The sequence below is a fragment of the Alnus glutinosa genome, chromosome 12 (assembly GCF_958979055.1).
Source record: "Alnus glutinosa chromosome 12, dhAlnGlut1.1, whole genome shotgun sequence".
Classification (NCBI taxonomy): Eukaryota; Viridiplantae; Streptophyta; class Magnoliopsida; order Fagales; family Betulaceae; genus Alnus; species Alnus glutinosa.
Window position 1 is genome coordinate 11004976 of NC_084897.1, and position 15168 is coordinate 11020143.

The 15168-nt window shown below is 36.9% G+C and overlaps 1 protein-coding gene across 1 annotated transcript; it reads right to left on the reverse strand.

Moving 5' to 3' along the window:
* Positions 1-445: 445 nt before the first annotated feature.
* LOC133852174 (protein VERNALIZATION 3) lies at positions 446-2888 on the reverse strand. Its single transcript, XM_062288867.1, has 4 exons — positions 2682-2888; positions 2446-2507; positions 963-1003; positions 446-830 (listed from the first exon to the last, which is right to left on the reverse strand). The coding sequence occupies exons 1-4, from the start codon at positions 2874-2876 to the stop codon at positions 607-609; spliced, it is 522 nt and encodes a 173-aa protein (XP_062144851.1). The 5' UTR covers positions 2877-2888; the 3' UTR covers positions 446-606.
* Positions 2889-15168: the final 12280 nt, after the last annotated feature.

The window sequence follows — 15168 nt, forward strand, 5'->3', positions numbered from 1 at the left end:
AGAAGCCATTATAATATTATATTGTTAGCTAGCTAGTATCCTAAGAATCATGACTTGTAACGGTGAAATTGATGCAGTAAAATTGTTATTTTTTACGAGGGACCGTGTTAATAATTAATTTACTAATGGTGCACACTGAACCTTATGCCTTACAAGTGGAAACTAGGGCGGTTTTGAATCATAGAAATTGAAGTTAAATGTTAGTCAAGTCTCGATCATTATCCAATATTGCCTAGTCCATTTCTCGAAGACACGTCAATTCATTGATTTACATATAATTGTACCAAGCGGGTGGGTTGGAGCGGCCAAATCAGATCAAATAAATAAATAGAAATTTAGAATATGTTGTTGCATTAATATTTAGAGAAACATTGATTTACAACCCGATCGAGAATCAGTAGTAATTAGTACGTACCACATATATCGATCATACGTAATTAGCTAGCTAATGATATGTAGGTAGTGATCATGATTCATGAGTAGGAAAATATATATGGGTCGATACATGCAAGCATCATAAATAAAGAAAGTAGACTAGTAGCTGACGACTAGACGTTTCTTAATTATTGAAACTTTACATATATATATATATATAACAAAGAGTAGTTATCTTCTTCTTCCGCCTGACCCGCTTTCCCTCTGGCAGTTGAAATAAAGTGCAGCCACGGGCAATCCCAGATTGTAAAGCTCAGCAAAGTCCCTCGTATTGAAATTCTGGCGCCACCCGGGTGCATACACTGTCTGCCTCCCCAGTTGACGGAACAACACAAACACAAACCGATGGATCCCCACCGTTGGTCGTGGACTTTCATAGCACACGACCTCTTGCCCTACAGTACATATGTAACGCATATATATATATATATAAAATCACAGTTAATGCTTTATTAATTAATTTCCATCCATTATTTAATTTCTGATCAACAACATAAGTACTATATATACATACATATAGTACTCACCAAAGCTTGCGCCTGTTGTTGCTGGAATATCAGTCACCAACCTAGCAATTAGCCCACAGAGAGGATGATCAGATCAGTTGATTATTATTAGTAGGCGCGTATAAATTAACCCATGGCTAACATATAGGCTAGCTCCTCAACGTTCTCCCTTGGATGGATCATGGAATACAATAGGTGTCGTGACCAATTATGATGCAGTGAAACCCAAGATCGATCTCTTGCAATATTTAACCTTCGTCCTTGGCACTCATGAGGACAAAAGGGTAATTAATTAATATACGTACCAAAATTTGAAAAGGAAAAGAAAAGAACAAAAACAAAAACAAAATGGTGGAGTTTACTCAGTTTAGAGATGACCGACCAAGGACGACAGTGAAATTGCTTCTGATGTCCCAGATAAGAGAGAAAGCTATTGTCTTGTCGGAAAAACGAAAAGAAAAAAACAGGAAAAAGGAGATTGGAAGATAGGCTTTATCATAGTACACATGTAGGCAGGGTGAGGGGTCCCATTGCATATCCAAAAACCTCTTGGAATCCAAAGATACTTTTAGGAGGAATCCAAAGATACTTTTAAGAGGAATGCTAGACATTTTACCATTTTTTTTTAAAAAAAAATTTAATTTCAACGTGAGGAATTTATCATTTTAAAAAATTTGCTACAATCTCATAAGATATACATTTTTTTTTTTTTTTTTTTTTTTTTTTTATATATAGTGGTCCTCCATTTCTTCGGGCAGGCATGATATATATATATATATATATATATATATATATATATATATATATATATATATATATATATATCCAACAAAGAACAAAGAGTAGTACAACACCAGAGCCCTTAGGGCTTTCAGTTTCTGCATGGTGACCGATCGATCGAGGAGGATAATCAATTATTTCCTTATCCTTTTACCGTACTAGCTAGCTATTTTCAATTTCCCAGACACAAAAGGTTTTTCACTTTTCACTGCACATATACATCACCTCTTCTTCAATTCCACAAATTTTAACCAACGTAACCCATCTACCTCTAATTAAATTATTAATTAATACAGCAATCGACTGTCAGACAGGAGGATGGACGGTCTTTATCAGTCATCTTTAGATCATATATGTACGTACATCCATAGATATATGCGTCTTCTTTATTGACTGAGACACTAGATTCTACAAATCCATCTTAAAGTTAAAACTCCAACCACTGAAAGAGAGAGAGAGAGAATCAACTAGCTAGGCGGGTATATATTCATAATAATAGTAATAATAATAAAAGATAAAAAAACTAAGCAGGCCGGTCTCATGAGGGCCGGTCCATACGTAAAAACAAACAAACCTCAAGCACCAAACTAATTCCAAACACAGCATTTCTGTCGTGAGCAAATCGAGCGAGCAACCCTAGCTAATTAATTAAGTATCAAATCATAATTAAACATATATAGATGATCATATGCATGCGGGGGAGGTGGAGAGAGTGTTTGCTCACCAATGCAAGTACTCCCTTAGGTTGGGATCGCTTGGACTAGGTGCATCAGGATCCACCATAACCTGCAGTGGAAGTTATCAGATATTGATCAACAACCTAGGAAGCTAGCTAGCTAGCTAGAGAAGAAGAAGAAAGAAGAAGAAGAAGAAGAAGAATATGATGATGATGAGGAGGAGGAGGAGGAAAGAATATATCTAGAATTGAAGAAAAGGGTTGGTAGGTATATATATTCTTACCAGAGTGTAGAAAGTCCTGAGATCGTCACCGCCAATATCAACCCTAGGCTGGTTGACAACCTGAGAGGGTTTGAGCTCGCAACCATTATTAACCTCCCTACTGTAATTGACCCTCAGAGAAATGGACCTTGTAAAGGGCTCCAAAACATCTCCTATTACACGCCCAACCGCTAGAGGGTCCCTGTCCCTCGGCATGATCGCAAAATATATATATATCTATTTTTTTTTTAAATATATATATATATATATATATATAATTATATATATATATATTTCTTATATTTATATTCGATCAACTTGTGTTTATTCGCTCAACTTCAATGAGGGATTGTGGCCTTTTATATAGGGTTCTGTCATCTGTGGTATCCACCTTTAACTTTTGTAACGTCGTTAATAGATTCTAACTTTTTTACTTTGTGCTTTTTATATTCTTAGTTACTCTTCCAACATCAGATGCATGCCAGCCAATAAAAGTCAAAATTGTTATACTCTTCATCTTTTCATAAGTGGACCTTATAAGCTTTATATTCTGCTTCATCTATTTATTTTATTCATGACTAATGACTTAACTGCTTGTTTCGGTCCCCGCCCAGCATCCCCGAATCCTACCAATATGTCTGCTACGTACGTACGTGGACCTTCTAGATCTTTACTAATTAAGCTAGCTAGCTACTTAATAAATAAACAAAAGACTCTTCAAAAGTTAAAATATATACCTTTTTATTTATTTATTTTTTATAACTACAGTGTGTGCGACGTACTTTTAAATATTGCAGAAACCCTAAAGGCTGCCCTGTTTTTACAACGTTATAGAAGAGCTAGGTATATATAGGTAGTAGGTGGTGAAGGAAATTTTAATTGTTTGAAGAAGAAAGACAAGGGCTAGGTAGTGATGAATAGAAAAGCAAAGGCGCTTGAGAAAGCTCAAAATTAAGTAGCTAGGAATCTGGAAAAATAATGTTGTATGGTTCCACTTTGTTTGGTCGGAGATATTTATCGAAGAAAGGAACATAGAGAATCTGATTAGATGTTTGGCCCTTGTCGCCTTCCATGCTTTCATACATAGAAAAAGTATTGGACAGGGGAGAACCTTCCTAAAATGGAAAGAATTAGCTTGGTGGGTAAGCCAGAACCCCACTGAGAATCCCATCTCCTAAGTCTTGCCATATGAAAAGTCGAAACCACCGGCTCCAATTCATGATAAGAGCATTGAACAAAATCAAACCTCGTGTACAATCCGCAGAGGCGCATTATTATTAAGGGCTGTTTTTTTCTGCCCGCTACGACTACTTCCCACTGACCAGTGACCAAAGTTTGTGGTTGTAAAATACCTCCAAAATCCATAAAATAAATGTTTGTGGTTGTAAAATACCTCCAAAATTCATAAAATAAATGTTTGTGGTTGTAGATACCTCTAAAATAAAAAATAAAAAATAAATTATAAACAAAACTTTGTTTGTGGTTGTAAATACCTCAAACAAAAATAACAATAAAAAAAAAAGAGATGCTTGTGGTTGTAAATACCTCAAACAAAAAACAAAAAATGTTTGTGGTTGTAAAGGGATGTAAATATTCGCTGTCCGCTGATGATCCCAAGGCCTCATGTGACAATTTCAAAATACCATTTAAATAATGATAATAATTTTTTTTTTTTCTTTCGAAATCGATCTACATGCACCTTTGGACGTAATGGGGTTGGTGGCTTTTAAAAGCATTTAGCATATTGGCCAGAGAATATTAAAGAAAATGTTGTAATTAGAGATTTATATATGTACGTAATCCAACGGATGGAAGGGACTTATCAGCACAATAATATCTCTTTTGAAAAAAAAAATCTCCTCGTGCATGGACAATTGGACATTAATATCACACGCGCACTATCTCTTCTGTTCCACTTTTTCATCCATAGCCCTTTCACTTTCTCCATTTTTCTCTTTATTGTCTGGCTTCATTTATCTCTTTATTAATTTGAAGTTAATTAATTAGGTACCACATATATATATATATATGTATCATTCATTAATCTCCATAATTAGTTAATAAGTACTTCTACAGTTTGCTATAGATCTCATCTACAAAATTTGGGTTTATTTTATTCTATTCTTTTTTATCTTGTGTTTATTTTCAATGCTCCTAATTTATGAATGAGAATATAAGAGACCATACGACACATTTTTTTCCTTTTCTGAACGTGGATTCATTGTAATTGGTTGAGGTTCGAATTTTTTCACTAGGCATTTGAGCGTTGAACAGCTCAAATGCTCGGAATTAACTCGTGTGTTAATACAGTGTAATGTTGTGGTTTAGCTATTAGTATAAAGTTTCTCTTTATTATCTAAAAAAAAAAAAAAATTGAATCGAAAGTTATGCATGCATTATAAATACCCAACGCTTTTAATAGAATTACTTCAGTACGCAGTTGATCAAAGTGATACTTCTTTGAGATGGGTTATCTTCTTTAGTCACTTTTATTGTATATATTTACTGCTTACGTACCTATATAGTTTAGTACTATACTCCGGCTGTTATCATCTTTTTTCAGTCAATGATGGAACCTATACATTTCGTTTTTGGGACCAATAAATTCTTTGATCGTGAAATTTATACTGTGATAGTGTAATAACTTTTAAACTTATCTCAAAGTAAAGGGAATTTTTTTAATATTAGTTGTCCCTAGCTAGGGTTTGTTTGACCCTTTGACAAATAAATCCTTACGATTTAAAAAGTAACAATTAAATCACTCTTCTTGGTACGCTTAGGTGACAAATTAAAGCTCCCTACGTACATATTCTGGACATTTTTTCTATCGGGATTATTATAAAATTACATTTTTACCCTCAATAAATTATGAAATTACATATAAAAATGGACACTATCCTTGTGGGTGAACGAATTGAAAGAATTCAATTAACAAAAGAAACTTGCTTGATACAAAAACTGTGACCCCTACGCTCCAATATATAGAGTTGGAGCTAGATCGATCTATACAATAAGCCAAGAGATATACAAAAGGTAACTTGTGGTCTACAGTAAGACAAATTACTCAAAACATGGGATTGTAATTTACAGAGACTAAGACACGTAATTTCCTTGTAGAGCTCCTGTGAATATCATGATGAGATATTTTCTTGTAAAGCAGAGTATCTTCTTCTGTCATGGTTGAATGGGCGATACTTTCCTTTCCTTCATTGTTTTGCCTCTCTACGTCTTTCCTTTGCTGTATAACTTACCGTTGCAAGGTCTACCCTTGCCATATCAGTTGCTGCTACATGGCTGGTGCTTGCTATGCTTGCTGTGAATCCTGTGTGGTCTGCTTGCTTCAATAGGACAATATCTTGGACAACATCTTGGACAGTAGGGGCAGCATCTCCGTGTGCTTGGCTGTGTACATGAGCATCAATAGTAACACGTGGGCTATATATCTTAATAGCCCCCCGCAAGCTAATGGGGGGAACCACCATGAGTTTGGATTTTAAGAACAAGAATTGGGTAGATGAGAGTCCTTTTGTGAAGACATTAGCTACTTGATAAGAAGAGTTGATAAATTTAATTACAATATCACGATTAGTCACTTTTTCCTGAATGAAATGGTAATCAACTTCAATATTTTAGTATTGGCATGAAAAACAGGATTTGATGTAAAGGCAAGAGCACTTATGTTATCACACCATAAAACAGGAGCTGTAGGGAGTGGGACACCAAGATCTTTGAATAACATGCGTGACCAAAATAATTTTGCGGTTTAGATAGCTAAGGAACGATACTTAGTCTTGGTACTAGAGTGTGACACAACGGATTGTTTCTTGGCATTTCAAGACATGAGACAATGGCCAAGAAAAATAGCAAATTCTGACGTAGACCGGCGATCATCAGGGCTTCCTGCCCAATCGGAATCACAGTATGTAGATAGTTGGAGAGAACTCTTCATGTAAGTGAGGCCATGATCAACATAATTTTTCAAGTAGCGTAACACACGTTTGGCAGCAGTCCAATGGACAAAGGTGGGAGCGTGCATGTTCCGGCATAGTCGGTTCACAGAGAAGGTAATGTCAAGGTGAGTCAATGTACAGTATTGTAAAGCTCCTACCACATGCCTGTATTTGGTGGGGTCGATAAGAGCTGTGCCATCAAATTTGTATAATTTGGCACCCGAAGTGCAAGGAGACTTCAAAGGCTTGGCACCCATCATGTGGACCCTATGTAACAAATCTGAAATATTCTTAGCTTGGCATAGGTGTAAGCCAGAAGCAGTGCGGGTGGCCTGAATCCCATGGAAGAAGCCCAGCGACGCCAAATCTTTGAGAGGGAATTTCGTCTGCAAGTGAACAATGAGGGAGCTAATGGCAGTAGGCTTGGTGCCGGTGAGAATAATGTCATCTACATATACGAGCATATACAACCTGATGTTGCCTTGGTGATAAAGGAATAAGAAGGGATCAACTAAGGAGGTGTGGAATCCCAATTCCAGTAGGAAGGAGGACAATTAGGTAAACCAGGCTCTTGGGGCCTGTTTTAAACTGTATAATGATTTATGTAACTTGCAACCATGTTGAGGATACTCCTTGTTCACAAACCCTTGAGGTTGTTCCATGAACACCTCTTCTCCCAAGTAGCCATGTAAGAAGGCATTAGAGATATCTAGTTGTCGAATCGGCCAATCGTACTGATCATCTAAACTCAAGATGACATGAGTTGTGGAGGGCTTGATTACGGGCTAAAGGTTTCATTGTAGTCAATTCCACACTGTTGATCAAAGCCCTTGGCAACTAATCGAGCCTTAAATCTGTCCACAGAGCCGTCAGATTTTTGTTTGATTTGTACACCCATCTGTTGCGAATAATGTTGTGAGCAAGGGGCCTTGGGCAAAGAGACCATGTGCCATTCAATAAGAGTTATACAGTTGGTAGTTAGGGAAGGATTTAGGCTTAAGAGAGCTAGTCTTAGAACGAGTTGTCATAGGATGTGGCGAAGGAGGATCAGGTGAGGGGCTAGGAGAAGAATGGGTGAGAGGAAGGGGGGAGGCCGCAAAGGATCAAGAGAGGGAGAGGTTATGGTAGCGGAGGAGATGTCAGGAAAGGAGGCTAAAGAAGAGGGACTTGGGGTTGTATTACTGGGACTAGATGGAGAAGGCAAATCAGATGCAAAGGGAGAGGGTGGAGCAAGGTGAGATGCATAATTATGAGGTACAAGAGTAACATTATGCAGAACATGCGGAGGAAAATCAGATGCAAAGGGAGAGGGGGAATTGGGATGGGATGCAGGGTTATGAGGGGCAGAAGGAGCATCATGCAGAATAGGAGAGGGTCCAGTATAAGTAGAGAGGGGAACACTTACAGGGAGGAGAAAAGGAAGAACATCTCTTGCAGCAATCTTGGAAGGCAAAGAGACAACAACATGCTCCATGGCTGGAAAGGAAGTTTCATAAAAAAATGATATGTCTCGACAAATAAACTTTATTAGTGATGGGGTCCAAACACTTATACACGGCATGATGATAGCCAAGGAAAATACATGGTTTGGAGCGAAAGTCCAATTTATGGCGATCATAGGGGCGAAGAAAGGGATAGCACTTGCAACCAAAGACTCTCAAAAGTGTGTAATCAGGTTCCTTAGCATAAAGTTTCAAGAAAGGAGATGTCTTTCCAAGGATGGGAGTAGGCAACCGGTTAATGATGTAAACAACACTAAGAAAGGCATCAACCCAATATCAATTGGATAAGTGAGAATGTGCAAGGAGAGTTAAACCGATTTCTAGAATGTGTCTTAGTTTTCTTTCAGCAAGACCATTTTGTTGGGAGGTGTGAGGGTAGGTTTTGCGATGAAGAATGCCATTTTTGTTAAGGAAAGACCCAGAGAATTATATTCTCCACCTCCATCAGATTGAAGTTGTTTGATAGTGGTGGGAAATTGATTTTCTGCAAGAAGTTTAAATTTAACAAAGGGGTCAAAAACTTCAAATTTGTTATATAGAGGATATATCCATGTGTAACGTGAAAAATCATCAATGAAAGCAATGTAATATTTACAGCCACTCATGGATGGCACAGGTGAAGTCCAAACATCTGTATGGATTAATTGAAGTGGTTGAGTTGAAGTGTGAATGGATGAAGAAAATGGTTGCCGTTTGTGTTTGTCGAGTTGACAAGAATCGCAGATAGCCTCTTTCTTGATTATTTAAAGATAAAGGTAAATGACAGTGCTTGATAATTTGGGAGACAACGGGAAATGAAGAGTGCCCTAATCTAAAGTGCCAGCCTAAAGAGGATGTCTTTATTCCAATGAAAGCAGTAAATGATGAATGCCGAGGATGTCGATTCTTGAGGAAATCCCTTTGAAGCCGAATGGGGTAGAGACTATTTTCACTTCTGCCCGCTAGGAGCACTGCATGGGTTTGAAGATCCTTCACAAAAAAAATAATTGGAAGTGAGAATGAAGTAACAAGAATTATCATGACAAAAGCCTTGAATAGATAATAAGTTGGCAGTAGCACTAGGAAAATGGAGCACATTTTTAAGTTGAAAGGAATTCAAGGATAAAGGTGAGTGTAAAGTAGAAGAATCAGTGTTTGCTATGGTGAGACCAGCACCATTCCCAACCACCACCATACCATCACTCTGGAAAGGCTGCTGAATGGACAAGTTTTCAATCTCATTGGTGATGTGGGCATTGGTGCCACTATCGGCAAACCATTGATCATCAAGAGTAGCATTAGTCTAAGCCACCATGGCAGCAAGCTGAGGTGGAAGGTGTCTCCCCTAGTAAGAGTAATCGATGTGGTGAGAGCAATCAATTAAGGGCTTGATGGCTTGTTTTTTCATAGATTTGGCATGGAACTCAGTTTGAGTTGTTTAAGTTGGGGGGAGGATTGATTGTAATGTCCAAGACATTATTTAATGTTTAAAGTATAAAAATTAAGTGATTAAATGATTAGGGTTAGTAAGATGCCAAGAATATGCAAGAAAAAACTTAGAAAACCTTAGAAGTTGAGTTTCTGGACGCAGCATCTGGATAGGCTCTGGACGGGAGCCACAAAGAGCAAATGTTTGCTCTCTGGAGTATGCATCCAGACGACTACAACACCCATCCAAACAGCAGCCATAGAGAAGAAATTCTCCGGCATTTCGCACACGTGTCCGAACCTTCACTTAACCTGTCCGGACAGCACCTGAGATAAATGTGAGAAATAGTCATTTTGGCTCATTTTCTCCGGTCCTCTTCCCCTTCTACACGATTTCTCTTAGGGTTTTCACCTAAAATCCTAGATCTATGAATATTTAAGCCCCATACCTCAAATCTAACTTCGAAAACGTGATCCACAGAGCTCGATCTACGTTTCTACCGATTGGTTTGAGGTAAATCACTAAATTCTTGTCATTTGAGATTTTTGATAAATCTTGAATATTCTTTAGTATTTGCATATTTTGGAGCTTCCAAAATATTCTCCAAGTGTTGGGTTACATTTGGGTGAATTTTGGTAAGTTTTTCAAAACCATAGTGTTTGGGTAATTTGTTTAAATGGTGGTTTTAGTTGTCTAACCCTGAGTAAACCTTTTGGGTTAGTGTTATTTGTGTTGGGTTAGTGTTCATTGTGGTTGGACTAGTGTTTATTATTTATGGGTAGTTGATTGGAAACCCTAGAAAATTCTATGGGTTAGCTCTTGAGTAATCTAGGAGCTAAGTGTTGGTTTAATGTTAGAAAATGCTAAGTGTTGTGCAATGTGTTATTTACAATGGTGCATTGCAAGGCACTATCTAGGAAACCGAGTTGAGCTTAATATCCATGCAGCCAAGGTGAGTATTCTACTCACTGAGAAATGGTTTTATACTTTTTAAGTATTTTATAAAAATGCAAGTATTGTGTTGTTTTATACCGAACCGACTATATGTTGAAAATATATGTTTTGTATGATTTGAGTAGTTTCGAGTGTGTTGAAATTACGCCAATAATGTTATTGCAAATTGAAATGTGTGTGAATTGTGATTTGATCTGTGATTTAAATGTTTGACCGCCTGCTGCGGTTGGGATTTGAATTTATATATTTGATGCCTGCTGCAATTGGAAATTTAAGTTATGCAAATTGTTTGAGAAAATGACATGTTGAACTGTTTATTGTTTTATGAAGAAAGCATGTGTTAAATGCATAGTTCTTGAAAAGCAAATATATAGTGTTTGAGTATTAAGCATGATCATAAAATCTAAAGGTATATTGAATTGACCATAAAGCATAAGCATGGATATAAGATAATTGCTAAGACATGATAAGAATTGAGGCAAGCCTCCAGCATTATTCAAATGGACAAGTCCGTGAGGGCAAGCCCTCGATGTTGCTAAGAGAATCTAATTGACATTGTGAAGAACAAGTCCTTAGGAGGTGTGAGTTGTTCACTACCTCGGGGCAAGCCCCATAGTGTTGAATAAGTGTACACGAAATTATATCCTTGAAGCCGTCAAGACAAGTCCTAGAGTGAAATAAAGTAAACATGAGCATGCATAGCATTGTTTAACTGAAGTGTTTAAGTTGTTTTCATGATATGATATATAGTAGTTTTATGCTAGACGTATTGGTATGCATATGAGTTTTAATGGACAAGAACATATGCATATTTCTATTGGCTGATTGCATGATTTAAAAGCGTTGAGCTTTGATGTACATGGATGTTTACATTGCTTAGAGATGGAAAATGTTAATATTTTTGTATAGATAAGCGAACTGTCATTTGTTCATCAGTAGAGACGTGCTTGTATCTTAGAGCCCTACTCAAGTGCATGCATGATCGAACTGTTGTATCAAAGGCACTAAGCTTCAATGTACTTAGATATGGCATTAACCACTTTTAGTAATGCTAAGGTCTTTGTATAGTTAAGCAAAATGCCATTGTTTTATTGTTTTAAAGAGCATTGAACTTCAACGTACTTAGATACTTGTGTTGCCTAAGCCCGGTGATACTTGTGCCTCTGTATAGATATGCCTTCGAGCATCAATATACCGAGATACCAGCATTGCCTAAGCCTGGGGATACTTGTGTCTCTGTATAGTAGGCAAGATGCCATTGTTTTCTTGTTTAAAGCCTATGTGTATGCGTGAATCCGTAATAGAGTAATCGTGTGCACATATGTTTGAGCCACCGATCATAAAAGTATTATTGTAGATGGGTTTATATGTAGATGTTTCCAATGTGGGATGACTGGAACGTCTATATATATACACAGCTGCATAGTATGCTTTGATGTTTTCTTAAAGGTTAGTGTTTACTATATCAGCTACATGGGTTTTTAAAAGGATAAATATTATAAAAATGGGTAGCTGTTATTGTAAATGTAAGATAAAGGAAAAGTTGGTTCTTTGCGAAAACTCAGTGAGTATTATACTACTGAGGTCTCGGTATATTTTATACTCAGACAGTGAACTCATAATTTCACCTGTACGGATGTGGTTAACCCCACAACTGGGCAGACATTGATGCTTTGGCTACAGGTCTCGCGGATGTAGATGATGACCTGTATGCTTAGTGTGGGATGCTATGAGTGGAGCACTTCGCGATAGTCATATGTCACGGACTCGAGGGTAGTCCGCAATTCGGTAGTCTTTTGTATGGCTCGTGTCCAATGCGACACTTGTATTTTGTTGAGCCATCTTTTGTTATTGTAATTAGAGTAATGTTGTTAAGCCTTAAACAAATAGACATATTATTGGCTCTCTTGTTGTAAAACAGATTGGTATATATAGATGTGTTTCCGCTATTGATATGTATTCCGCTGCATATTGATTATGTTTTATGTTGCATAGATGTAACTTTGATTATCAGGTACATGTTATGGGGCATGTGCTATATGTTGGCTGAGCGACAGTTAGTCGTGCCATTGTGAGGACTCATTTATGTTATTTTTATAAAATTAAAAAAAAAAAAAAAAAAAAAGAAAGAAAGAAAGAAAGAAAGAAAAAGAAAAAATGGGTCGTCACATTGATCATTACCAGTAGAAGGTGGTCTAAAGCTGGATTGGTGTGGAGAAACTGTAGAGGATCTGAAGTTGGACTACCATGGAGAAAATCCTTGTGGAGGCTGCCATGGAGAAAATCCTTGTTGGATGCTTATTCTTGTGGTGGAAGGGTCGAGGTCCCTACCCTTGTTTTTGGGAAAACAAGGCAAATGAGGTAGCATCTAGTAGGGGTGTACAAGCGGTTATTGGCTAAAACCGCTAACCGCTAACCGCCTAGCGGTTATTTTATTTTACCAACCGCAACCGCTAACCGCCTAGGCGGAGGCTGTTATTTTTATAACCGCCAGTTAGCGGTTATTGCCTCAATAACCGGCGGTTTTAAAACCGCTTTTGAATTCCGGTTTTGGACCGGGTTTTGACCGGTTTTGGGCCGGGTTTTGACCGGTTTTGGGCTATGTTCACACAAGTTTTGGGCCAGGATTACACCGGTTTTGGGCCGGTTTTTGTACAGATTTTATTTTTTTCAAGAAAAAAATTTAATACTTTTTGGGCCTTTTGTCCATTAGTACAAAAATAACAAATCTAAATACAAAATTACAAATCCAAAACACAAAGGCACAAACAAATAACCATATAACCAAATCCAATCTAATTTTACAAATCCAAATAACCAAATTGAAAACCAAAAAATTACAAATCCAAACATATTCTAAATTCTAAAACCAAACAAATCCACATACTCCAAATTCCAAAACCAAACAAATCCAAAATTCCAAATAACCAAATACTCAAAGACATTACAAATCCAAAATAACCAAATTCAAAACAAAAAAATTACAAATCCAAATAACCACATAGGCACATACTCCAAATTCCAAAACCAAACAAATTCAAATAACCAAATACTCTCAAGACATTACAAATCCAAAATAACCACATAGGCAAATACTCCAAATTCCAAAACCAAACAAATCCACACTCCAAATTCCAAAACCAAACAAAACCAAATAACCAAATAGTCAAATACTCCAAGACATTACAAATCCAAAATCCAAATAGTCACCATCATTGATGGTCACCTACGTCCACAATATATTCCTCCTCTTATCACAAGAGTGAACTCCCTGCAATCAAAGATATACAAAGTTACAAACAAAAATTACAAATCCAAACATATTCCAAAATTCCAAATAACCAAAACCAAAACATTACAATCAAATTAAAAAATAACCCTTTGATACTATTATACTAACATCCTTCTAGATATTAGATTAAGTCCAATGATGCTTGGTTCCTTGATTGAGCGCCATCTACAAAAGAAGAAGCTTTAGTTAATTGAAAAGTAAGTTTCAAAAATAATAATTGCACAAATGAAAAGTTACAACTAATTTACAAACATTTACCTTCTTCATCAAAGCTTTCCACAAATTCTTCCAACTTTCGAATGTCAATTGCAGTATTCCTTATCCAATTTTGTGTGCAAACCAACGCCTCAACGGTAAGTGGAGACAATGTACTCCTAAAGGGATCCAATATACGTCCCCCAGTGCTAAAGGCGGACTCAGAGGCAACAGTGGAAATTGGCATAGCCAATACATCACGGGCTATTGCTGCAATGATAGGATATTTAGATGCATTAATCTTCCACCAACCTAAAACATCAAAGTCCTTTATTGTTGCTTCACACCCATCCAACAAATTCCTATCCACCTCCGACTTACATTCAAAATCATTCTCTTCCTCAAGGTGTTGGGAGATGAGATTATGAATTTTATCCATTGCATTTTTTGTGTAATCATCATCAACATTCAAGTTAGTATTATTTGCACTTCTTGAAGTCGCATTAAATTGAGACACCGCAATCCCCTGAAACTTACTATATTGCTCAATCAAACGATCCAAAAGCTCTCTCACCCTTTTCTCTATTTTATCCGCCCATATTGGCCCATTGCACCTTTTCAACCACCACACCAAAATCTTCATCTTGTAGCGCGGGTCAAGGACAAAAGTAATATATAACATCAAGTTCATCTTATCCATACTCCCCCAGTACTTCTCATACTTACTTCTCATGCTAACAGCCACGGTACTCATGATGTGATCAGAACTTAGACACCCATCATTCAAGGCATCTTGAATAATACAAAGTTGCATGAAAAATAAACTAGCAGTGACATAATTTGAACCAGAAATTATCAATGTGGCATCATAAAAAGTTTTCAAATACTTCACAAATGCCCTAGCATTTTCCCAATCAATATATGTAGGAACAACTAACTGACTATCCTCCTTCCCCAATACTTCAAATGCTTTTTGGTATTTTTCAGCAATGCTTAGCATTAAGTATGTTGAATTCCATCTAGTAGGAACATCTAGACACACCACTTTCTTACTTTGAATATCTAGTTGTTCTATACATCTCTTAAACTTTGTCATCCTCGCAGGTGAAGACCTTACAAATCTCACTGCATTTCTAACATTACAAATAGAGTCCTCTAACTCTTTCAAACCATCATTTACTACAAGATTCAAAATATGGGCAGCACA